The 25,401-nt window shown below is 43.4% G+C and overlaps 1 protein-coding gene across 2 annotated transcripts in view; it reads right to left on the bottom strand.

Annotated features, from left to right (window-relative positions):
* Positions 1-897: 897 nt before the first annotated feature.
* LOC129864014 (calsenilin-like) overlaps positions 898-25,401 on the bottom strand; it is a 38,693-nt gene continuing 14,189 nt past the window's right edge. The window contains exons 3-10 of one of the 2 annotated variants that reach the window (XM_055936539.1): positions 24,398-24,400; positions 8,076-8,200; positions 7,151-7,220; positions 4,592-4,662; positions 4,365-4,472; positions 4,060-4,164; positions 2,188-2,250; positions 898-1,899 (exon numbers count right to left, since the gene is read on the bottom strand). In XM_055936539.1, the coding sequence (XP_055792514.1) occupies positions 1,852-1,899; positions 2,188-2,250; positions 4,060-4,164; positions 4,365-4,472; positions 4,592-4,662; positions 7,151-7,220; positions 8,076-8,200; positions 24,398-24,400 (593 nt within the window). In that variant the 3' untranslated portion in view covers positions 898-1,851. Of the gene's footprint in view, positions 1,900-2,187; positions 2,251-4,059; positions 4,165-4,364; positions 4,473-4,591; positions 4,663-7,150; positions 7,221-8,075; positions 8,201-9,067; positions 12,501-24,397; positions 24,401-25,401 lie in introns of those variants that run through there. The other variant, XM_055936540.1, reaches the window with a different exon arrangement.

Genomic DNA, 25,401 nt, shown 5'->3' with positions numbered 1-25,401 from the left:
TTGTAATTCATAAACATTTTAGGCCACAGGAAACTATTTTTAGGAATGTGATATACAATTACATATCAAATATCATGCGATGTGCAGGTTCCTTTTTTATTTAGAGTGTAATTCAATCCTGAAATCGAGTGATATTCAACAACATTTTTAAATACATTCTCTCTCCAGGTATGCAATTAGTATATGACATAGGCTGTAGGGGGTGGTTGGGAGTATGGCGGTATGATAGATGATTGCATGTACTGTATGTAATGGTGCGAGTAGCTATATGATATGGCAACATCAATAAATCCCACCTTCCTATCAATGCTGATGAGCTATACATGAGGGTACAGATATGTAAAAAAACTTTTACATTTCTAAGCTGTTGTGTGCACAGGAGACTGCAGATGGGAGGATGGCTCATAATAATGGCTGGAATGGAATTAATGGAATGGTAACAAAACACGTGTTTGATGTGCTCGATTCATTTCCATCTATTCCATTCCACCCATTACTATGAGCCCCCTACAGCACACACACAAACAAATACAACAATATTTGTTTCAGGCTACTCAATAACAAGATTACCAAAAGCAGCAGCTACTCTTCCTGGAGTCCAGCAAAATTTTATACAAATTTAAAAACATTACAATACATTCACAGATTTCACAACACACTGTGTGCTCTCAGGCCCCTACTCCACCAGTACCTCATATCTACTGTACTAAATCCAAGTGTATGTATAGTGCGCATGTTATTGTGTATGTGTGTTTGTATATGTCTGTGCCAATGTTTGTGTTGCTTCACAGTCCCTGCTGTTCCATAAGGTGTTTTTTAATCTGTTTTTTAAATCTAATTTTACTGCTTGTGTCAGTTACTTGATGTGGAATAGAGTCAAATGTAGTCATGGTAGTACTGTGTGCCTCCCATAGTCTGTTCTGCGCTTGGGGACCGTGAAGAGACCTCTTGTGGCATGTCTTGTGGGGTGCATGGGTGTCCGAGCTGTGTGCCAGTAGTATAGACAGACAGCTCGGTGCGTTCAACATGTCAAAACCTCTCATAAATAAAAGTAGTGATGAAGTCAATCTCTCCTCCACTTTCAGCCATGAGAGATTTGCATGCATATTACTAATATTAGCTCTCTGTGTACATCCAAGGGCCAGCCGTGCATGCCCTGTTCTGAGCCAATTGCAATTTTTCTAAGTCCTATTTTGTGGTCCTACCTGACCACACGACTGAACAGTAGTCAAGGTGCGACAAAATTAGGGCCTGTAGGACCTGCCTTGTTGATAGTGTTTACAATCTAGGGTTACTCCAAGCAGTTTAGTCATCTCATCTTGCTCAATTTCCACATTTATTTATTACAAGATTTAGTTGAGGTTTAGGGTCAAGTGAGTGTTTTGCTCCAAATACAATGCTTTTAGTTTTAGAAATATTTAGGGCTAACCTATTCCTTGCCACCCGCTCTGAAACTAACTGCAGCTCTTTGTTAAGTGTTGCAATCATTTCAGTCGCTGTAGTAGCTGACCTGTATAGTGTTGAGTCCACATACATAAACACTCTGGCTTTACTCAAAGTCAGTGGCATGTCGTTAGTAAACATTGGAGAGAAAAAAAGGTAAGGAAAGTAGAACTATCAGCAGGACCATTTTTAGGGATTGTTTTCCCATACATAGTGGAGTCAAACGTTTAGAGTCACATTTCCCTATGCCACATGCTAAATGTTTACTGTCCTCATTTTGATGTGTGTAAATAATCTTCTATTATCCAACGGTGAGGGGTAAAGTGCGGAGGGGCTTGTAGGTTCTGCTATTGGAATCAATTAAAGGTCATCTTGACATATATCTGTGTTCTCTATCCATTCCTAGACCTAGATGACATTCTCAAAGAGCTTTATGGAGGCCATGATATCTTCATCCTGGTGAGAGAAATTAAGAGTTAAGGAATTTGTTGTTTTGGACACAATGTCAATTGAATACTACTTATGGCAGTACTGTTCTTAGCTTTTCATATGTTTTGTGCTCCTCTGACATGTTGTACAGGTTCTGTAAGACAAAGCTGACAGAACTTGCTGTCTACCAACTACAGGAATACCTGAAATGTTAGCCAGGCAGGTTAAAACGATGCAATAGCCAGTGGCTTGTCCTGGCATTTTTAATATAAGGTACATATTTTCGCCAGTAAAGATTGTGGAGAATGTGTTTACCTTCTGACAGGTCTCTATGAACTCATCAATGGTCACCACCCCGTCTCTGTTCCGATCCATTTTCTGAAAAAGGTGGCCATAAAAAATCGTGGATGATTACATACCATACAGTCGTGGCCAAAAGTTTTGAGAATGACACAAATATACATTTTTAAAAAGTCTGCTGCCTCAGTTTGTATGATGGCAATTTGCATATACTCCAGAATGTTATGAAGAGTGATCAGATGAATGGCAATTAATTGCAAAGTCCCTATTTGCCATGCAAATTAACTGAATCCCCCCCAAAAAACATTTCCACTTTATTTCAGCCCTGCCACAAAAGGACCAGCTGACATCATGTCGGGGATTCTCTCGTTAACACAGGTGTGAGTGTTGACGAGGACAAGGCTGGAGATCACTCTGTCATGCTGATTGAGTTCGAATAACAAACTGGAAGCTTCAAAAGGAGGGTGGTGCTTGGAATCATTGTTCTTCCTTTGTCAACCATGGTTACCTGCAAGGAAACATGTGCCGTCATCATTGCTTCGCACAAAAAGGGCTTCACAGGCAAGGATATTGCTGCCAGTAAGATTGCACCTAAATCAACCATTTATCGGATCATCAAAAACTTCAAGGAGAGCAGTTCAATTGTTGTGAAGAAGGCTTCAGGGCGCCCAAGAAAGTCCAAAAAGAGCCAGGACCGTCTCCTAAAGTTGATTCAGCTGCGGGATCGGGGCACCACCAGTACAGAGCTTGCTCAGGAATGGCAACAGGCAGGTGTGAGTGCATCTGCATGCACAGTGAGGCGAAGACTTTTGGAGGATGGCCTGGTGTCAAGAAGGGCAGCAAAGAAGCCACTTCTCTCCAGGAAAAACATCAGGGACAGACCGATATTCTGCAAAAGGTACAGGGATTGGACTGCTGAGGACAGGGGTAAAGTCATTTTCTCTGATGAATCCCCTTTACAATTGTTTGGGGCATCCGGAAAAAAGCTTGTCCGGAGAAGACAAGGTGAGTGCTACCATCAGTCCTGTGTCATGCCAACAGTAAAGCATCCTGAGACCATTCATGTGTGGGGTTGCTTCTCAGCCAAGGGAGTGGGTTCACTCACAATTTTGCCTAAGAACACAGCCATGAATAAAGAATGGTACCAACACATCCTCCGAGAGCAACTTCTCCCAACCATCCAGGAACAGTTTTGTGACGAACAATGCCTTTTCCAGCATGATGGAGCACCTTGCCATAAGGTAAAAGTGATAACTAAGTGGCTCGAGGAACAAAACATCGATATTTTGGGTCCATGGCCAGGAAACTCCCCAGACCTTAATCCCATTGAGAACTTGTGGTCAATCCTCAAGAGGCCAGTGGACAAACAAAACCCCACAAATTCTGACAAACTCCAAGCCTTGATTATGCAAGAATGGGCTGCCATCAGTCAGGGTGTGGCCCAGAAGTTAATTGACAGCATGCCAGGGTGGATTGCAGAGGTCTTGAAAAAGAAGGGTCAACACTGCAAATATTGACTCTTTGCATCAACTTCATGTAATTGTCAATTAAAGCCTTTGACACTTATGAAATCCTTGTAACTATACTTCAGTATTCCATAGTAACATCTGACAAAAATATTTAAAGACACTGAAGCAGCAAACTTTGTGGAAATTAATATTTGTGTCATTCTCAACTTTTGGCCACGACTCTACTACTGACCTCCACAGTGACACAATGTGAAGCTTTAAGGTTGTGAAAATTAAATCCGACTAGAGTTCTCATCAAACAATAACCAACAATAAAGCCTTAGGACAGAAACAATACAAACAGAAGGACAGAAGGTGTTAAACAACATGTAAAATGTCAGACATGGGAGGGGGTTACACACTGGGGGGGTTTATGTACCTGAAAGAACTTGTCCACATGCTCAGATGGGTCATCATCTCGTACACTGGGAGAGGTATACCTGCCCATCATGTCATAGATGGACGTCATTATGGCCAACATCTCCTGTACACAGGTGCACACAATACACACACACACACATAACACACACATGCACACTTGCACGCACACACACACGCACACACACACACACACAAAAACACATGGACGCACAGTTGCACGCACACACACACAGTCATGAGTCAGTGCTATAACTTGCAGTGTTACGTCTAGCAGTAGAACTCTCACTATGCAACAGACAGCACCTCCTTGGTGATGCAGCCATCCTTGTTGATATCATACAGATTGAAGGCCCACAGGAGTTTCTCTGTTTCTGAACCTCTGAGCAGTACAGATAGTCCAATCACAAAGTCCTGGAGGGGAGGGGGAGGGGCGGGGGGTTGAGCAGGTTATTGGGATGGCTAAGATTGATTGTTCAGGAAGGTTTTATGCGAGAGAAGAAATTACCTTACTTTAAAGGAGCTTTGCTTACCTCAAAACGGATAGAGCCATTTCTGTCCATGTCAAAAGCGTTGAACAGGAAATGTGCATATGTGGTGGCATCTGAGAAGTGATACCAATAATGTAGTTAACATCAGGCAGGCGTACAGTGGATGACAGTTGGTTATTTATTCTCTTTTCACTTTCATCCATTTTGACGGTTGCTCAGAGTGAAATGGGTCAGTCTTTAAAGCATCTACAGTGCATTCGGAAAGAATTCAGAACCCTTGACTTTTTCCACATTTTGTTACGTTACAGCCTAATTCTAAAATTGATTTAATATTTTTTCTCATTAATCTACACACAATACCCCATAATGACAAAGCAAAAACTATTTTTTTTATTTTTTTCCTAAATTATTAAAAATAAAAAACAGAAATGCCTGGTGTACATACAGTAAGCATTCAGATTCCTTTGCTATGAGACTCAAAATTGAGCTCAGGTGCATCCTGTTTCCATTGATCATCCTTGAGATGTTTCTACAACTTGACCACAGTCCACCTGTGGTAAATTCAATTGATTGGACATGATTTGGAAAGGCACACCTGACTATATAAGGTCCCACAATTGACAGTGTATGTCAGAGTAAAAACCAAGCCATGAGGTCGAAGGAATTGTCCGTAGAGCTCGGAGACAGGAATGTGTCGAGGCACAGATCTGGGGAAGGGGACCAAAAAATGTCTGCAGCATTGAAGGTCCCCAAGACCACAGTGGCCTCCATCAGTCTTAAATGGAAGAATTTTGGGACCATCAAGACTCTTCCTAGAGCTGGCCGTCCGGCCAGACTGAGCAATCGGTGGACAAGGGCCTTGGTCAGGAAGGTAACTAAGAACCCGAACTCATCATTCTGACAGAGCTCCAGAGTTCCTTTGTGGAGATGGAAGAACTTTCCAGAAGGACAGCCATCTCTGCAGCACTCCACCAGGCCTTTATGGTAGAGTGGCCAAATGGAAACCACTCCTCAGTAAAAGGCACGACAGCCTGCTTGGAGTTTGCTAAAAGGCACCTAAAGGACTTTCAGACCATGAGAAACAAGATTCACTGGTCTAATGTAACCAAGATTGAACTCTTTAGCCTGAATGCCAAGCATCACGCCTGGAGGAAACCTGGGACCATCCTTACAGTGAAGCATGGTGGTGGTAGCATCATGCTGTGGGGATGTTTTTCAGCGGCACTGATTGAGAGACTAGTCAGGATTGAGGGGAAGATGAATGGAGCAAAGTATATAGAGATCCTTGATGAAAACCTGCTCCAGAGCGCTCAGGACCTGAGACTGGGGCGAATGTTTACCTTCCAACAGGACAATGACTCTAAGCACACAGCCAAAACAACGCAAGATTGGCTTTGGGACAAGTCTCTGAATGTCCTTGAGTGGCCTAGCTGGAGTCCGGACTTGAACCCGATCAAACATCTCTGGAGAGACCTGAAAATAGCGACGCTCCCCATCCAACCTGACAGAGCTTGAGAGGATCTGCAGAGAAGAGTGGGAAAAATTCCCCAAATACAGGTGTAACAAGCTACAAGCTTTTTACTAGAAGACTCGAGGCTGCAATCGCTGCCAAAGGTGCTTCAACAAAGTACTGAGTCAATGGCCTTTATGCTTATGTAAATGTGATATCTGTGTCTTTTAATTTGATACGTTTCCCCAAATTTCTACAACCCTGCTTTTACTTCATCATTATGGGTTATTGTTTGTAGATTGATGAGGGGAAAACATATTTAATACATTTTAGAATAAGGCTGTAAAGTAATAAAATGTGGAAAAAGTCAAGGGGTCTGAATACTTTCCAAATGCACTGTATATATCAATCGATGAGGTTCTGAGTTGTCAGAATCTTGCATCTACTGATCAAATTTTCATTCAAAAACAGTAAGACAAAGCTCTATCAAATAACAGTCCATTGAAATAGCCAGCCTGTCCTCAAGGACATTATATAGTAAATGGAAATCTGTAACACTCAAATTAGTATGATATGTTACATTGTGTATTGTTACTTAAGCTAAAAATGAGGTTGGTCGGGGAGGATTGGTGGGCACACACAAAAGTCTAGCAACCCAAAGGCGTCATGGGCAATTTTAGCTAATAAGCAACTTTGCAACTACTTACTTCTTCTTAGCTACTTTGCAACTACTTAGCATGTTAGCTAACATAACTATTAACCTTAACTCTAACCTTAACCTCTAACCCTAACACCTAGCCTAGCTAAGTTGCTCTATCTAGCCACCTTGCTAACATTAGCCACAACATGTCACATACATACGTATTGCAAATTTGTAACATATTGCACAAATTGCAATTCATAACATATCATATGAATTGTAATTCGTAACATTTCATAGGAAATGTATGATGGACATCCACAAATGAATAACATACAAAACATATCATACTCATTTGAGTGTCACAGATATATATTTACTATGTGAGGTCTACCCCTGAGTCCAGGTTGAAATTGCTGATAACAGCAGGGGCAGTTAAAAGGGCGTCTCCCACCCATCTGCTATCAACCATGGTGCCCCCCTTGCATCTCTTGAGGGGAGAGAATCCTACCTCCCTGGGGGAAGAACTGTGAATAGATGGTCTTGAACGTCTCCTCATCCACCAGCCCACTAGGACATTCCTGTTCAGAGAGAAAATAAAATATCTTGAATAAGTTTGTCTTACTTAACTTGTATGTACTGTACGCATGTTAAAATGTAGTTAAATATCTGTGAAAATAGGTGTGTCTAACGGCTTGTAAACGGCTAATATGCAGTTAACTGCCAAAATAAAGGAAACACCAACATAAAGTGTTTTAATATGGCGTTAGTCCACCATGAACCAGAAAAGCTTCAATGCACCTTAGCATAGATTCTTATTAGTGTCTGGAACGCTATTGGATGGATGTGACACCATTCTTCTGTGAGAAATTCCATAATTTGGTGTTTTGTTGATGGTGGTGGAAGACTCTGTCTCAGGCACCGCTCCAGAATCTCAAATAAGTGTTCAATGGGGTTTAAAACTGGTGACTGAGACGGCCATGGCATATGGTTTACATAATTTTCATGCTCATCAAATCATGCAGTAACCACTCGTGCACTATGGATGGGGGCATTGTTATCCTATGGAGGCATAGCCATGGCTGCCAGAATAATGGCCAAAATAATGGCCTGCCCATCATTTTTATACAGGACCCTAAGCATGATTGGATGTTAACTGCTCAATTAACTCAGGAACCACACCTGTGTGGAAGCACCTGCTTTCAATATACGTTGTATCCCTCCTTTACTCAAGTGTTTCCATTATTTTGGCAGTTACCTGTATGTCTAAATGGCTTGTAGTGTATGTAAATATCTGTGTAAATGTATGTAGCTATGTAAGTATGTAAAACATATTGTGAGATGATATCTTTGCAGTCCTTCAAGTCCCTGACAATGTTTATTTAACCACCCCACTCCCACTCGGTGCTCTAAGCCCAGCCAAGTCCCAGTCGCACATTTTTGAAGCCTCTGTAGAGTGACTGCAGCTCTTTCCTGGTAAACTGGGTCTGGGCCTGGAGCTGTTCTAAGCCTTCGGGCTGGTGACGAACAGTAGAAAGCTCCAATTCAGAGTCACTACTCTCTGTTTGAGAGAGGAGAGGGAGAGAGAGAGAGAGGAGGACAACCCAGGGAAAGGAAGGAAAGTCGGGAGAAGGGGAGAGGTGAAAGGGAGAGGAGTATGAGGATTCAGGGAGAGGCAAAAACAGGACAGAAATGGACGAGAAAGGTTGAAATCGGGAGAGGAAGATGTGGGGATAATCAGAAGAAATTGGGAGGGAGAGACATTTGTGTGGTGGGTAACATAAATGGGATTGGATGACAATGGTGTACAATAACATTTTTAAAAGCAAAAATATGGTGGATAATAAAGTAAGAGAGGATGATGAGTGGAAGACAAGCAACCCTCAGAGAGACAAATATATACATATATATATATATATATATATATATATATATATATATATATATATATATATATATATATATATATATATATATATATATATATATATAATGAGAGAGTGGGGCACAGATTAAAACATACATAATCAAGACAAAGGAAATGAAGAATACATGGAGTTACTACTGTGTGTGTGCTCACCATCTATGATGTACAAACAACCAGAGAGAGGAGTAGAGAGGGGAAGAGATTGAAGTATAGGGAAGTGAGGAGGTGAGAAAGGGAGAAACACACAATCAGGTTAAGTCAGGTGGCCACAGTGTTGTCTTTTCTATTTCTATCTATCTTTAATAAGACATGAGACCTTCGTGTTTTGAGGCATTTTGTCTTGATATGCAGTGGAAGCCAGCTGTCTCTCATAAATTGACAACAGTGAAATCATGTAGCGTTAACTATCAACAACACAGTACGAATAGCGTATGTCTATTTGTGAGGAATATGATGGCCTTGATCAGAAAAGAGACTGGGGAGTCTGTCCCTGTTACTTACCATCTAATGACAAGGGCTCCCAGACACCAAACTGCTTGAACATTACAAAAAAAAGGCCAATGACTACAGTAATTGCAATCAGTTCCATGCCATCCAGCACCATGGCTGATTGATTTGAGTAAGAACCTTTATATGCTTTCTATTGGCCAGCCCTGGACATATAGGATGTGTATTCCATAACTTTACAAATGTTTGCTGCTGTAAGTGTGTGTCTAAAAAACATCCTAATAAAGAATTGAAGAAGATGCCTGAAAAATAGCTGCAAACACTGAAATCTATTGGTCACTCTTTACTCCCCCCATCCTCCCACCCACACACACTGTTAAAGCAGGTGAAATCTGCAAGTGACGATGCTCTTCATGGGTGAACAAGGTAAAGATCCAGTAACAGTCACTCTGTTTCAGCTGCCATTCATTTAACCCCTTGATCTCCAGCGAAGGCAAAAAGGTGAGTTTGTTGGTAATATTTTGTCTTCCAAAAGTCCCTCTAAATCCAGGTCCAGTGCATGGTTTTGAGTAAAAAAACAACAAAGGTATACTACTTAATTCCTCATCTCCCAAATCTCCACATCCTTTGTGAAGTATCCTCTGTAGTAAACATTCTGTCCCAGGCTGAACCCCCTGTGTCTCCCTTTTTGGGTAAGTCCGTCCCACAGGTCCATCAAGACAGGAATTCTCCCTCTAGTGCAGTCTCCGGTTTGAGTGAGCGAGAAAGATGAGTGAGAGAGGGGGGAGGAGGGCAGCGAGTCCGGAGGGATGATGTGTGTTTTTTACTAATAGTTTCTGATTGACCGTCTGAGCGTTTCCTTGTTTGCCCAGGCATTTTAAGGATGATGTAAAGCTGTAAACCAGGCATTGATCCACATCCGCTGATGGCTGGAATATGACCAGTAGCACTTAGAGTGAAGGAGTCTGCCCTGCCCTGTGTGGCGCTGCCTGTGTCTACCTCCCATTGACACATATAGCACAAAAAGGCAGACTCACATCAAACATAACACTGGATGGATTCCCAAATTGGGGGAAGAGGGGAGGTAGACAGAGTGCCCTAAGGTTTTTCCATCCTATTTCTCTTTAAGTCTGTCAAGTTTTAGCAACAATGCTCTCCATTAATTTACAATCCACCAACACTTTCATGATATCAGTTGTGGTAGTGTGCATGACTGTGAGGGCGTAAACAAGACAAAGAGAAGAGACAAAGATGGGTAGAGTTCATAACTGATGAGTGTGCACATCTTAATGGAGTGAGTTTAAGCTGGAGCTGAGAGAGGGGGCAGGGGGGATAAATCAATCATCAATCATTGAGATGCAAAATGCTGGTCTTAGGACTGGAATGGGAACAGGCCAGAAATGCATTTTACCAGAGAGAGAGAGAGATTTAGATGGAGTTAGTCACTTGACTCTCTCTTCTAAGTGCCCAGAGATGCTGCACATAAAGGTGCTGGATACTATAGGGAAAACACTTAAGCAGCACTGACCACTGCACTGGGAAGACAGTCTGAGGCCCCTCCCACAACTGAGCCTGTGTTCATAATTTCAAATCAAATCAAATTTTATTAGTCACATCCCCCGAATACAACTTACAGTGAAATGCTTACTTACGAGCCCCTAACCGACAGTGCAGTTTAAAAAGATACAGATAAGAATAAGAGATAAAAGTAACAAGTAATTAAAGAGGAGCAGTAAAAAACAACAATATATACAGTGGGGGGGGGTGCCAGTACAGAGTCAATGTGCGGGGGCACCGGTTGGTTGAGGTAGTATGTATATGGAGGTAGAGTTAATTAAAGTGACTATGGATAGATGACAACAGAGAGTGGCAGTGGTGTGGAGAGGGGAGGGGGGGCAATGTAAATAGTCTGGGTAGCCATTTGACTAGATGTTCAGGAGTCTTATGGCTTGGGGGTAGAAGCTGATTAGAAGCCTATTGAACTTAGACTTGGCGCTCCGGTACCGCTTGCCGTTTGGTATGAGAGAGAACAGTCTATGACTAGTGTGGCTGGAGTCTTTGAGAATTGTCAGGGCCTTCCTCTGACACCGCCTGGTATAGAGGTCCTGGATGGCAGGAAGCTTGGCCCCAGTGATGTACTGGGCCGTTCACACTCTGTAGTACCAGGCAGTGATGCAACCAGTCAGGATGCTCTCGATGGTGTATCTGTAGAACCTTTTGTGGATCTGAGGACCCATGCCAAATCTTTTCAATTTCCTGAGGGGGAATAGGTTTTGTCGTGCCCGCTTCACGACTATTATGTTGTGCTTGGACCATGTTAGTTTGTTGGTGATGTGGACACCGAGGAAATTGGAGCTCTCAACCTGCTACACTGCAGCCCCGTCGATGAGAATGGGGCCGTGCTATGTCCTCTTTTTCCTGTAGTCCACAATCATCTCCTTTGTCTTGATCACGTTGAGGGAGAGGTTGTTGTCCTCGCACCACATGGCCAGGTCCCCTCCCTATAGGCTGTCTCGTTGTTGTCGGTGATCAGGCCTACTACGGTTGTGTCATCGGCAAATTTAATGATGGTGTTGGAGTCATGCCTGGCCGTGCAGTCATGAGTGAACAGGGAGTGCAGGAGGGGGCTGAGCACGCACCCCTGAGGGGCCCCTGTGTTGAGTATCAGCGTGGCGGATGTGTTGTTACCTACCCTTACCACCTGGGGGTGGCCCGTCAGGAAGTCCAGGATCCAGTTGCAGAGGGAGGTGTTTAGTCCCAGGGTCCTTAGCTTATTGATGAGCTTTGAGGGCACTATGGTGTTGAACGCTGAGCTGTAGTCAATGAATAGCATTCTCACATAGGTGTTCCTTCTGTCCAGGTGGGAAAGGGCAGTGTGGATTGCAATAGAGACTGCATCATCTGTGGATCTGTTGGGGCGGTATGCAAATTGGAGTGGGTCTAGGGTTTCTGGGATGATGGTATTGATGTGAGCCATGACCAGCCTTTCAAAGCACTTCATGGCTATAGACGTGAGTGCTACGGGTCAGTAGTCATTTAGGCAGGTTTCCTTAGTGTTCTTGTGCACAGGCACTATGGTGGTCTGCTTAAAACATGTTGGTATTACAGACTCGGACAGGGAGAGGTTGAAAATGTCAGTGAAAACACTTGATAGTTGGTCAGCGCATGCTCGCAGTACACGTCCTGGTAATCCGTCTGGCCCTGCGGCTTTGTGAATGTTGACCTGTCAAAAGGTCTTACTCACATCAGCTGTGGAGAGCGTGATCACAGTCTTCCGGTACAGCTGGTGCTCGCATACATGTTTCAGTGTTATTTGCCTCGAAGCAAGCATAGAAGTAGTTTAGCTTGTCCGGCAAGCTCGTGTCACTGGGCAGCTCTCGGCTGTGCTTCCCTTTGTAGTCTGTAATGGTGTCCAGGCGCTGCCACATCCGACGAGCGTCAGAGCCGATGTAATACGACTCGATCTTAGTCCTGTATTGACGCTTTGTTTGATGGTTCGTCGGAGGGCATAGCGGGATTTCTTAGAAGTTTCCGGTTAGAGTCCCGCCTCTTGAAGGTGGCAGCTCTAGCCTTTAGCTCAGTGCAGATGCTGGCTGTAATCCATGGTTTCTGGTTGGGTTATGTACGTACGGTCACTGTGGGGACGACGTCATCGATGCAATTATTGATGAAGCCAATGACAGATGTGATGTACTCCTCAATGCCATTGGAGGAATCCCGGAGCATATTCCAGTCTGTACTAGCAAAACAGTCCTGTAGCTTAGCATCAGCATCTTTTTTATTGATCTTGTCACTGGTGCTTCCTGCGTACATTTTTTGCTTGTAATGGAGGGTGAGTGCTTCTTTACAAACACATACAAGTTGAAATACTAAGAGTCAAAAATGCCTTTTAGGAGAAGTTTCCTCACTGTCAACTATTTCCACAGGGAGCAAACACAGGTGACCAAACCACTACTATCAGAATGATCACAGAACATATTTACTCCACTGATGTCTCCATAAACATGTGAACTGCCAGAACAGTACCAGGCAGACCCTTCTATCCATGCATACGGTATAAGGTTAGCTCATGTAATAGACCATTTAAAACAACTGAGTGGCTGTGGTTCTGGATTTTCTGAAATCCGACTTGCCTTGGCTGTTCATATGGAGATTTCTTCGTAAGTGCAGGATTTTTCTTGTACGTAGCTTCTGCTCAGTCTCCCACTGCCGCTTCTCCCTCATTGACATGGAGGGGGGAACTTTATGTTGTAGGGGAGAGCAGGGATTAAAGCAACACGGTGTGAAAGTAATGCCCATTTTCTCATGTAACACAGAAGCTATAATGATGCACAGTCAGGTCAGTGCATTCCTAATGTGGAGGATGAGCTCCCTGCAAAACAGCAGCCCATTCCGACCATGTTTCACCGAGTTATCAACAAAAAGTGGTTTTGAGCTAAAACAGACCTGAAGTGTTTTTCGGTTGTAGAGTTGTGTTTAGTTGTTTAAGGTTCCAAACATGTCATTTTCTTATCCTATCTAGTTACTAAATGACAGCATAGGTTTCAAGTATCATGCTAGCTAGTCTTGGGTGTTAGCCTGGGTGAAATTACAGCAAAGCAATGTAAACTGATGACCAGGAATAAAATAAAATAAACATTTATGCACAGGCCATTGTCTCCGCTAGTTCATATTGCTTTTATAATGTTAGCAATGTATCAACAAGTGACTGAATGTTTGAAAATTATATATGACATTAGAATTATGCCTTAATCAATTGACTTGATGGATCAGCTTCTCACATAAGCTTTTACATGCAGGTTAGTGGTTAAAAATACATTTATGATTCTGGAGGTCAAATACCTTACGTAAAGCCATGGAAATGTGATAAGCATGATGAGTTTGCTGTTTGTGAAGAGAATAAAGCCGTTTATTTTATCAAGACACGAGGAGCACGCATGACAAGGACAGCTAGAGCGCACATAATTGGTCCAGCTAAGCATGAATAATCATTGAAAATGGTGAAAAACATCTCCTACTACATTCCAATTAAAGTGAGATAAGAAAATGATGGTTAATGTAGCTATTATGTGATCCATTTTAGTCTGATTCATATTGTAAGGCAAAATATTGTGTTTGCGTAACATTACAATGTTGATGCATGGTTCATTTTCATACATTCCGAACCTATAGGATTGATTATTCAAATCGACACAAACATGAAATGATGGCTTATAGTACATTTGTTGAAAGTAACGAGCATTACAAACCAGAAACATGGCGATGAGACAAATATTGTGCACTTCTCGCCAGCTGTTTCTTCCATCCCAAGGCTGTGTTATTCTCGCCCCACCGGTTGCGGTAGTTCTGTTCTCTGTCTATTTCATTTCAACTTATTTACCCTAGAAATGAAATTACAATTCCTAATGGTAGAGGCAAATATATAAGTTGTTTATCATAAAATATGGTGTATCTAGCTCTATCGATCTCTGAGTAATTAGGACCAAAACTAAAAGTGTTACTTTGGTCCTGCTTCTCTACACTAAAGATATGGTCGACATATTCAAACTATAAATTCTATGCCTCAAGCACGATTTCATGTTATTTTTTCAGGAGGGGTGTTAGGCTACATGCAGCTATCATGTTGTACACAAAAGACATGATCAACATGTCCGTACCAACTTTGTTGTGTGTTGTAACAGTATTGCAAACATAAGCACAAAACAAAGGTAGTCTACTTCAAGCAAGACAGAGACAGGCAGTCTCTCATAATCATTGCTAACATTGGCTAGGTCTTTTTTCATCAACTCTCGCTAAGATATGGCAGCATAACTATGAAGATGATCATCACAAATAGTAGGCAGTCTAAAGCAGTAGTTGACAAACGACATAAGGGTGCCAGGTGATGCAAAATGAACTTGACCATTGTCAGACTTTGGTTACCTGTCCTGATACACATGCTCAGCTGCCTATAACATTCGGCTGCACAGAGGTGGAACAGCTTGCTAGCCTACTCGTTGGTACTTGCATGATCATTGAGAAGCGAAAAAGCAGTTAGTAGAGATGGGATGGTGTTGGTTAACATATGAGGAGACATAGGCTACATCATCATGGTTCAGAAGAGGGGGAGTAAAGACAGAAAGTAAAGGAAGTGGCAGTTTGAGCAGCAGTTACGTAGTGTGCGTAAAATAACACGGCCTTGAAACAAAGACAGCAGTACAAAGTGCTGATCGATCTTACAATAAAGACAGACGTTGATGGCATATCGGCATTAACATACTCTTCGGATCAAACATTAACAACTGTAATGAGAGCAGCATTAAGGCCAATGGTCACAAACAATTACAGTACATCTCTCTGTCTCAATTCAATTTCAATTTTAGGGGCTTTATTGGCATAGGAAACATATGTTTACATTGATAAAGCAAGTAAAATAGATAAACAAAAGTGAAATAAACATATTTTTTTAAACATTACACACAGTTCCAAAAGAATAAAGACATTTCAAATGTGATAATATGTCTATACAGTGCCTTGCAAAAGTATTCATCCCCCTTGGCGCTTTTCCTATTTTGTTGCATTACAACCTGTAATTAAATTACAACCGGTAATTTAAATAGATTTTTATTTGGATTTCATGTAATGTGTCATGTTTTGTCTTTGATCTTCATGTCTTGTCCCTGTGCTTCCCTCTGCTGGTCTTATTAGGTTCTTTCCCTCTTTCTATTCCTCTCTCTCCTCCTCCCTCTCTCCCTCCCCCGCTCTCTCTCTCTATCGTTCCGTTCCTGCTCCCAGCTGTTTCTCTTTCTCCTAACGACCTCATTTACTCTTTCACACCTGTCCCCTATTTTGCCCTCTGATTTGAGTCCCTATTTCTCCCTCTGTTTTCTGCTTCTGTCTTTGTCGGATTCTTGTTTGATGTTTGCTGTTCTGTGTCCTTGTTCCGCCCTATCGTGTTTTTGCCTTCATCAGATGCTGCGTGTGAGCAGGTGTCTAGTGGTCGCGTCTCCAGTCGTTCATCTCTACTGACGAGAGGATTTCAGTTTTCCTGTTTTGTTTTTACCTTAGATATATCAGGAGTATCGTTTTTGTCTAAGACTGGAATAAAGACTCTGTTTCTATTTCGTCGCTTTTGGGTCCTCCTTCATCAGCATAACAGAAGAATCCGACCAAGAATGGACCCAGCGACTACGGATTCTCTCTACACTACCGTCAAGTTCCAGGGAGCAATGCTCGGCAGACACGAGCAGGAATTGTCTGCTGCTCGTCAGGCCGTTGAGACCCTGGCCGCTCAGGTTTCCGATCTCTCAGGACAGTTTCAGAGTCTTCGTCTCGTACCACAAGCTACTTCCTGGTCTTCCGAGTCTCCGGAACCCAGGGTTAATAATCCACCATGTTACTCTGGACAGCCCACTGAGTGTCGCTCCTTTCTCACCCAGTGTGATATTGTGTTCTCTCTCCAGCCCAACACATACTCTGGAGAGAGAGCTCGGATCGCTTACGTCATATCACTCCTTACTGGGCGGGCTCGGGAGTGGGGCACAGCTATCTGGGAGGCAAGGGCTGAGTGTTCTGACGTTTATCAGAACTTTAAGGAGGAGATGATACGGGTCTTTGATCGTTCAGTTTTTGGGAAGGAGGCTTCCAGGGGTCTGGCTTCCCTATGTCAAGGTGATCGATCCATAACGGATTACTCTATAGAGTTTCGTACTCTTGCTGCATCCAGTGACTGGAACGAGCCGGCGTTGCTCGCTCGTTTTCTGGAGGGACTCCACGCTGAGGTTAAGGATGAGATTCTCTCCCGGGAGGTTCCTTCCAGCGTGGACTCGTTGATTGCACTCGCCATCCGCATAGAACGACGGGTAGATCTTCGTCACCGAGCTCGGGGAAGAGAGCTCGCGTCAGCGGGGCTTCCCTTCTCCGCATCTCGACCATCTCCTTCCATCGGCTCAGAGACTGAGCCCATGCAGCTGGGAGGTGTTCACATCTCGACTAAGGAGAGGGAACGGAGAATCACCAACCGCCTTTGCTTCTATTGCGGTTCTGCTGGACATTTTGTCATGTCATGTCCAGTTAAAGGTCAGAGATCATCAGTAAGCGGAGGGCTACTGGTGAGCGCTACTACTCAGGTCTCTCCATCAAGTTCCTGTACTACCTTGTCGGTCCATCTACGCTGGACCGGGTCGGCTGCTTCCTGCAGTGCCTTGATAGACTCTGGGGCTGAGGGTTGTTTTATGGACGAAGCATGGGCTCGGAAACATGACATTCCTCTCAGAGAGTTAGGGAGGATCACACCCATGTTCGCCTTAGATGGTAGTTCTCTCCCCAGTATCAGATATGAGACACTACCTTTAACCCTCACAGTATCTGGTAACCACAGTGAGACCATTTCTTTTTTGATTTTTTGTTCACCTGTTACACCTGTTGTTTTGGGTCATCCCTGGCTAGTATGTCATAATCCTTCTATTAATTGGTCTAGTAATTCTATCCTATCCTGGAACGTTTCTTGTCATGTGAAGTGTTTAATGTCTGCTATTCCTCCTGTTTCTTCTGTCCCCTCTACTCAGGAGGAGCCTGGTGATGTGACAGGAGTGCCGGAGGAACATCATGATCTGCGCACGGTCTTCAGTCGGTCCAGAGCCAACTCTCTTCCTCCTCACCGGTCGTATGATTGTTGTATTGATCTCCATCCGGGGACCACTTCTCCTCGGGGTAGATTATTCTCTCTGTCGGCTTCCGAACGTAAGGCTCTCGATGATTATCTGTCTGCTGAAGGCATTCAGATGGATCCCGCTAAGGTCCAGGATGTCAGCGATTGGCCTGTTCCTAAGTCACGTGTCGAGTTACAGCGCTTTCTCGGTTTCGCTAATTTCTATCGGCGTTTCATTCGTAATTTCGGTCAAGTGGCTGCTCCTCTCACAGCTCTGACTTCTGTCAAGTCTTGCTTTAAGTGGTCTGGTTCCGCCCAGGGAGCTTTTGATCTCCTCAAGAAGCGTGTTACATCCGCCCCTATCCTTGTTACTCCTGACGTCACTAAACAATTCATTGTCGAGGTTGACGCTTCAGAGGTGGGCGTGGGAGCCATTCTGTCCCAGCGCTTCCAGTCTGACGATAAGGTCCATCCCTGCGCTTACTTTTCTCATCGATTGTCGCCATCGGAACCCGAGGGGATTCTCCCTGAAGGGCGTGTTGTCGGGTTGACTGTCTGGGGAATTGAGAGACAGGTAAAGCAAGCACTCACTCACACTGCGTCGCCGCGCGCTTGTCCTAGTAACCTTCTGTTCGTTCCTGTCTCTATTCGTCTGGCTGTTCTTCAGTGGGCTCATTCTGCCAAGTTAGCTGGTCACCCCGGCGTTCGGGGTACGCTTGCTTCTATTCGCCAGCGGTTTTGGTGGCCTACTCAGGAGCGGGACACGCGCCGTTTCGTGGCTGCTTGTCCGGACTGCGCGCAGACTAAGTCAGGTAACTCTCCTCATGCCGGTCGTCTTAGACCGCTTCCCATTCCTTCTCGACCATGGTCTCAGATCGCCTTAGACTTTAGTACCGGTCTGCCTTCGTCTGCGGGGAGGACTGTGAGAGCCGCCAATAAACGTAGGATTAAGAGTCCTAGGTATTGTCGCGGTCAGAGAGTGTGGCTTTCCACTCGTAACCTTTCCCTTACGACAGCTTCTCGCAAGTTGACTCCGCGGTTCATTGGTCCGTTTCGTGTCTCTCAGGTCGTTAATCCAGTCGCTGTGCGACTGCTTCTTCCGCGACATCTTCGTCGCGTCCACCCTGTCTTCCATGTCTCTTGTGTCAAGCCTTTTCTTCGCGCCCCCGTTCGTCTTCCCTCCCCCCCTCCCGTCCTTGTCGAGGGCGCACCTATTTACAAGGAACGGAGGATCATGGACATGCGTTCTCAGGGACGTGGTCAACAGTACTTAGTGGATGGGGAGGGTTTCGGTCCTGAGGAGAGGAGTTGGGTTCCATCTCGGGACGTGCTGGACCGTTCGTTGATTGATGATTTCCTTCGTCGCCGCCAGGGTTCCTCCTCGAGTGCGCCAGGAGGCGCTTGGTGAGTGGGGGGGTACTGTCATGTTTTGTCTTTGATCTTCATGTCTTGTCCCTGTGCTTCCCTCTGCTGGTCTTATTAGGTTCTTTCCCTCTTTCTATTCCTCTCTCTCCTCCTCCCTCTCTCCCTCCCCCGCTCTCTCTCTCTATCGTTCCGTTCCTGCTCCCAGCTGTTTCTCTTTCTCCTAACGACCTCATTTACTCTTTCACACCTGTCCCCTATTTTGCCCTCTGATTTGAGTCCCTATTTCTCCCTCTGTTTTCTGCTTCTGTCTTTGTCGGATTCTTGTTTGATGTTTGCTGTTCTGTGTCCTTGTTCCGCCCTATCGTGTTTTTGCCTTCATCAGATGCTGCGTGTGAGCAGGTGTCTAGTGGTCGCGTCTCCAGTCGTTCATCTCTACTGACGAGAGGATTTCAGTTTTCCTGTTTTGTTTTTACCTTAGATATATCAGGAGTATCGTTTTTGTCTAAGACTGGAATAAAGACTCTGTTTCTATTTCGTCGCTTTTGGGTCCTCCTTCATCAGCATAACATAATGGACATACACAAAATAGTCAAAATTGGTGAAGTGATATGAAAAAAAAATAACTTGTGCGTGCATATGTATTCACCCCCTTTGCTAAGAAGCCCCTAAATAAGATCTGGTGCAACCAATTACCTTCAGAAGTCACATAATTAGTTACATAAAGTCCACATGTGTGCAATCTAAGTGTCACATGATCTGTCACATGATCTCAGTATATATACACCTGTTCTGAAAGGCCCCAGAGTCTGCAACACCCCTAAGCAAGGGGCACCACCAAGAAAGTGGCATCATGAAGACCAAGGAGCTCTCCAAACAGGTCAGGGACAAAGTTGTGGAGAAGTACAGATCAGGGTTGGGTTATAAAAAAATATAAGAAACTTTGAACATCCCACGGAGCACCATTAAATCCATTATTAAAACATTCAACCACAACAAACCTGCCAAGAGAGGGCCGCCCACCAAAACTCACGGACCAGGCAAGGAGGGCATTAATCAGAGAGGAAACAAAGAGACCAAAGATAACCCTGAAGGAGCTGCAAAGCTCAGTGGAGATTGGAGTATCTGTCCATTGGACCACTTTAAGCCGTACACTCCACAGAGCTGGACTTTACGGAAGAGTGGCCAGAAAAAAGCCATTGCTTAAAGAAAGGAATAAGCAAACACGTTTGGAGTTTGCCAAAAGGCATGTGGGAGAGTCCCCAAACATATGGAAAAAGGTACTCTGGTCAGATGAGAACACCCCAAGAACACCATCCCCACAGTGAATCATGGTGGTGGCTGCATCATGCTGTGGGAATGTTTTTCATCGGCAGGGACTGGGAAACTGGTCAAATTGAAGGAATGATGGATGGCTTTAAATACAGGGAAATTCTTGATGGAAAACTGTTTGTCTTCGTGAGATTTGAGACGGGGATGGAGGTGCACCTTCCAGCAGGACAATGGCCCTAAGCATACTGCTAAATAAACACTTGAGTGGTTTAAGGGGAAACATTTAAATGTCTTGTAATGGCCTAGTCAAAGCCCAGACCTCAATCCAATTGAGAATCTGTGGTATGACTTAAAGATTGCTGTACACCAGCAGAACCCATCCAACTTGAAGGAGCTGGAGCAGTTTTGCCTTGAAGAATGGGCAAAAAATCCCAGTGGCTAGATGTGCCAAGCTTATTGAGACATACCCTAAGAGACTTGCAGCTGTAATTGCTGCAAAAGGTGGGTCTACAAACTATTGACTTTGGGGGGGGGGGGGGGGGGGGGGGGGTGAATAGTTATGCACGCTCAAGTTTTCTGTTTTTTGTTTGTTTTCAATAACAAATATTTTGCATTAAAGTGTCACACGTGTTTTTTTGCCAATTTTAACCACACACTTTCTGTTTGTGTACATGTATTTTATAATGTTGTATGTTTTTCCCCCATCACCACTTTCCATCAATTTGTATAGCAGGCCCTCATGCCAAATCGAGTCGAACGCTTTTTTTTAAAAATCAACAAAGCATGAAAAGATTTTGCCTTTTGTTTTGGTTTGTTTGTTTGTCAATTAGGGTGTGTAGGGTGAATACGTGGTCTGTCGTACAGTAATTTGGTAAAAAGCCAATTTGACATTTGCTCAGTACACTGTTTTTGCTAAGGAAATGTACCAGTCTGCTGTTAATGATCATGCAGAGGATTTTTCCAAGGTTGCTGTTGACGCAATTATGTAATTACCAGAACCCACTGGATTCTCCAGTCTTTAATAGCTGATTCTAAGTATTGTATTTGATCATGTATATGTTTTTGCTGTTTGTTCTTTGTTATAGAGCCAAAAAGATTGGAGAAGTGGTTTATCCATACATCTCCGTTTGGATAGATAACTCTTCGTGTTGTTTGTTTGGAGTTTTCTAATTTTGCCAGAAGTGGTTAGATTTTATGGATTCTTCAATTACATTGATCTGATTTCTAACGTGCTGTTCCTTCGTTTTCCGTAGTGTATTTCTGTAATGTTTTAGTGATTCACTATATTGAAGGCATAGGCTCAAGTTTTCTGGGTCTCTATGTTTTTGGTTGGATACGTTTCTCAATTTCTTTCTTGGATTTTTTCATTCTTCGTCAAACCATTTGTCAATTTTGCAAATTTTCTTAGGTTGTCTGCTTGAAATTTCTAGATTTGCTAGGGAAGCTGAGAGGTCAAATTATACTTTTTAGGATTTCTACTGCCAAGTTTACACCTTCACTATTACAGTGAAACCTTTTGTCCAGGAAATTGTCTTGAAGGGATTGAATTTGTTTTTGAGTAATTGTTTTTTGGTAGATTTCCACACTATGTTCCTTCAATCTATAGCATTTCTTAATACTATTCAGTTCCTTTGGCTTTGATGCCTCATGATTGAGCATAGCTCTGTTCAAGTAGAGTGTGATTTTGTTGTGATCTGATAGGGGTGTCAGTGGACTGAGTGTGAATGCTCTAAGAGACTCTGAGTTGAGGTCAGTGATAAAGTAGCCTACAGTATTACTGCCAAGAGATGAGCTATAGGTGTACCTACCATAGGGGGCCCCTCAAAGCCTACCATTGACTATGTACAGTGTCAAGAAAAAGTATGTGAACCCTTTGGAATTACCTGGATTTCTGCATCAATTGGTCATCAAATTTGATCTGATCTTCATTTAAGTCACAACAATAGACAAACATAATGTGCTTAAACTAATAACTCACACAATATTGTATTTTTCTTGTCTATATTGAACACATATTTAAAAACGTCACAGTATAGGTTGGAAAAGGTATGTGAACCCCTAGGCTAATGACTTCTCCAAAAGCTAATTGGAGTTAAGAGTCAGCTAAGCTGGAGTACAATCAATGAGACGAGATTGGAGATGTTGGTTAGAGCTGCATTGCCTATAAAAACACTCACAAAATTTGAGAAGCATTGCCTGATGTGAACCATGCCTCGAACAAAAGAGATCTCAGAAGACCTAAGATTAAGATTTGTTGACTTGCATAAAGCTGGAAAGGGTTACAAAAGTGTCTCTAAAAGCCTTGATGTTCATCAGTCCACGGTAAGACAAATTGTCTATAAATGGAGAAAATTCAGCACTGTTGCTACTCTCCCTAGGAGTGGCTGTCCTGCAAAGATGACTGCAAGAGCACAGCGCAGAATGCTTAATGAGTATAAGAAGAATCTTAAAGTGTCAGCTAAAGTCTTACAGAAATATCTGGAACATGCTAACATCTCTGTTGACAAGTCTACGATACGTAAAAGACTAAACAAGAGTTGTGTTCATGGGAGGATACCACGGAAGAAGCCACTGTTGTCCAAAGAAACAAACATTTCTGCACGTCTGAAGTTTGTAAAAGTGCACCTGGAAGTTCCATAGCACTACTGGCAAAACATTCTGTGGACAGAGGAAACTAAAGTTGAGTTGTTTGGAAGGAATGAACACACAACACTATGTGTGGAGAAAAAAGGCACATCACATCACACCAACATCAAAACCTCATCCCAACTGTAAAGTATGGTGGAGGGAGCATCATGGTTTGGGGCTGCTTTGCTGCCTCAGGGCCTGGACAGCTTGCTATCATCAACGGAAAAATGAATTCCCAAGTTCATCAAGACATTTTGCAGGAGAATGTTAGGCTTAAATGTCTGCCAATTGAAGCTCAACAGAAGTTGGGTGATGCAACAGGACAATAACCCAAAACACTGAAGCAAATCAAAAACAGATGGCTTCAACAGAAGTAAATACAGCTTCCTGAGTGGCCCAGTCAGAGTCCTGACCTCAACCCAATTGAGATGCTGTGGCATAACCTCAAGAGAGCAGTTCACACCAGACATCCCAAGAATATTGCTGACCTGAAACAGTTTTGTAAAGAGGAATGGTCCAAAATTCCTCCTGACCGTTGTGCAGGTCTGATCCGCAACTACAGAAAACGTTTACTTGAGGTTATTGCTGCCAAAGGAGGGCCAACCAGTTATTCAATTCAAGGGTTCACATATTTTTCCCACCCTGCAGTGTGAATGTTTACACTGTGTGTTCAATAAAGACATGAAAACGTATTGTTTGTGTTATTAGTTTAAGCAGACTGTGTTTGTCTGTTGTTGTAACCTAGATGAAGATCAGATCAAATTTTATGACCAATTTATGCAGAAATCCAGGTATTTCCAAAGAGTTCACATACTTTTTCTTGCCACTGTACATACCCGCCTCTGACAGAGCTGCAGGACTTGTGACCCATTTTTGTTGGTTATGTAGTTGTGTCTCGGGGGGCATATGTGGGAGGGAATGCTGTCACCTTCCAGGTAGGTGTTTGTCCCCCTGTGTGCTGAGGGTGTCAGGTTCTTGTCCAGTTCTGGCATTTAGGTTGCCACAGACTAGTACATGTCCCTGGGCCTGGAAATTGTTGATCTCCCCCTCTAAGATGGAGAAGCTGTCATTGTTAAAGTATGGGAATTCTATTGGGCGGATATAGGTAGCACACATGAGGACATTTTTCTCTGTGATCATTTCTAGCCAGATATAAAATGTTCCTGTTTTGACTAATTTAACAGAGTCGGTTAGGTCTGCTTTCTACCAAATTATCATACCTCCTGAGTCTCTTCCCTGATTCACACCTGGTAGTTTGGTAGATGGGCCACCAGCTCTCTGTAACCTAGAGGGCAACCAGTGGGTCCGTCTCCTTTATACCATGTTTCTTGTAGGATGACAATGTCTGTATTTCCAATTTATTTGATGAAGTCTGGCTCTCTCTCTCTCCCCACTCCACTCTCTCTCCCCTCTCTCTCTCCCCTCTCACTCTCTCTTTCCATCACTTAAACAATTCTGAATAGCTCTGAGACTACCAGAGAGAGTGAGAGTACCATCTGGTGTGCATAGAGAGTACTTCTACTATGTCATGTAATGAGTGATACTATCCAGCAGATGGAAATCCCTAGACATGGTTGTATTTGGGGTTCCATTCTGGAGTAGAATGAGTTGAGGCAGGGCAGAAGGGCAATGAAGGGGTTCATTTGGGGGCGGGACGAGGGTTTGGGGGTAGAGAAGGGTAAGGGTCTCTTAGCTCTGGTGAGTGCACGTGCAGATGTTAACCCCAGTCTGCACGCACAGAAGGGCAATGTCAATAATTTAGATAGGTAGAGAAAATGAGGGCTAACGGGGTATAAGCAGCAACAGGCACTCTACTATTCCCTCCATACTCAGCTCATGCTTCAACCCATGAAAAAGGAAAAATATGCACATCCAACTAGTTCAGGTGCTGGATAGAAAAGTGAAAAACATATTCTTTCTTTAACAGCCCCTATTTATTTAACAATATTTTACATAGTCTCTCTATTTGCATGTGTTGTACTTGGTAAGGGTATGGAAATGATCTAAAACTAAATAATCCACAAAGGCTTTGAATCAGAAATCATCGATAATTGAACAAGATCAATTGACAAAATGACTGGCTATAGTCTCTATCGGGAGGCAGCTCTTCTCTATCTGTTGAGAGATGACAGGTATATTACTGTTAACACTGGCATTTTTATTTCAATAATATTTTTAAGCTTTCTACACTGAACAAAAATATAAACGCAACATGCTATAATTTCAAAGATTTTACTGAGTTACAGTTCATAAGGAAATCACTCAACTGAAATAAATACATTAGGTCACAAAGGTAGGGGCGTGGATCAGAAAACCAGTCAGTATCTGGTGTGACCCCCATTTGTTCTCATGCAGCGCAACACATCTCCTTTGCATAGAGTTGATCAGGCTGTTGATTGTGGCCTGTGGAATGTTGTCCAACTCCTCTTCAATGCCTCTGCAATGTTGTTGGGTGTTGGCCCGTACTGGAACACGCTGCCGTACAGGTCGATCCAGA

This window comes from Salvelinus fontinalis, chromosome 10 (assembly GCF_029448725.1).
Source record: "Salvelinus fontinalis isolate EN_2023a chromosome 10, ASM2944872v1, whole genome shotgun sequence".
Classification (NCBI taxonomy): domain Eukaryota; kingdom Metazoa; phylum Chordata; class Actinopteri; order Salmoniformes; family Salmonidae; genus Salvelinus; species Salvelinus fontinalis.
The sequence above is the reverse complement of the archived record's forward strand: the minus strand, read 5'-3'. Positions and strand labels throughout refer to the sequence as shown.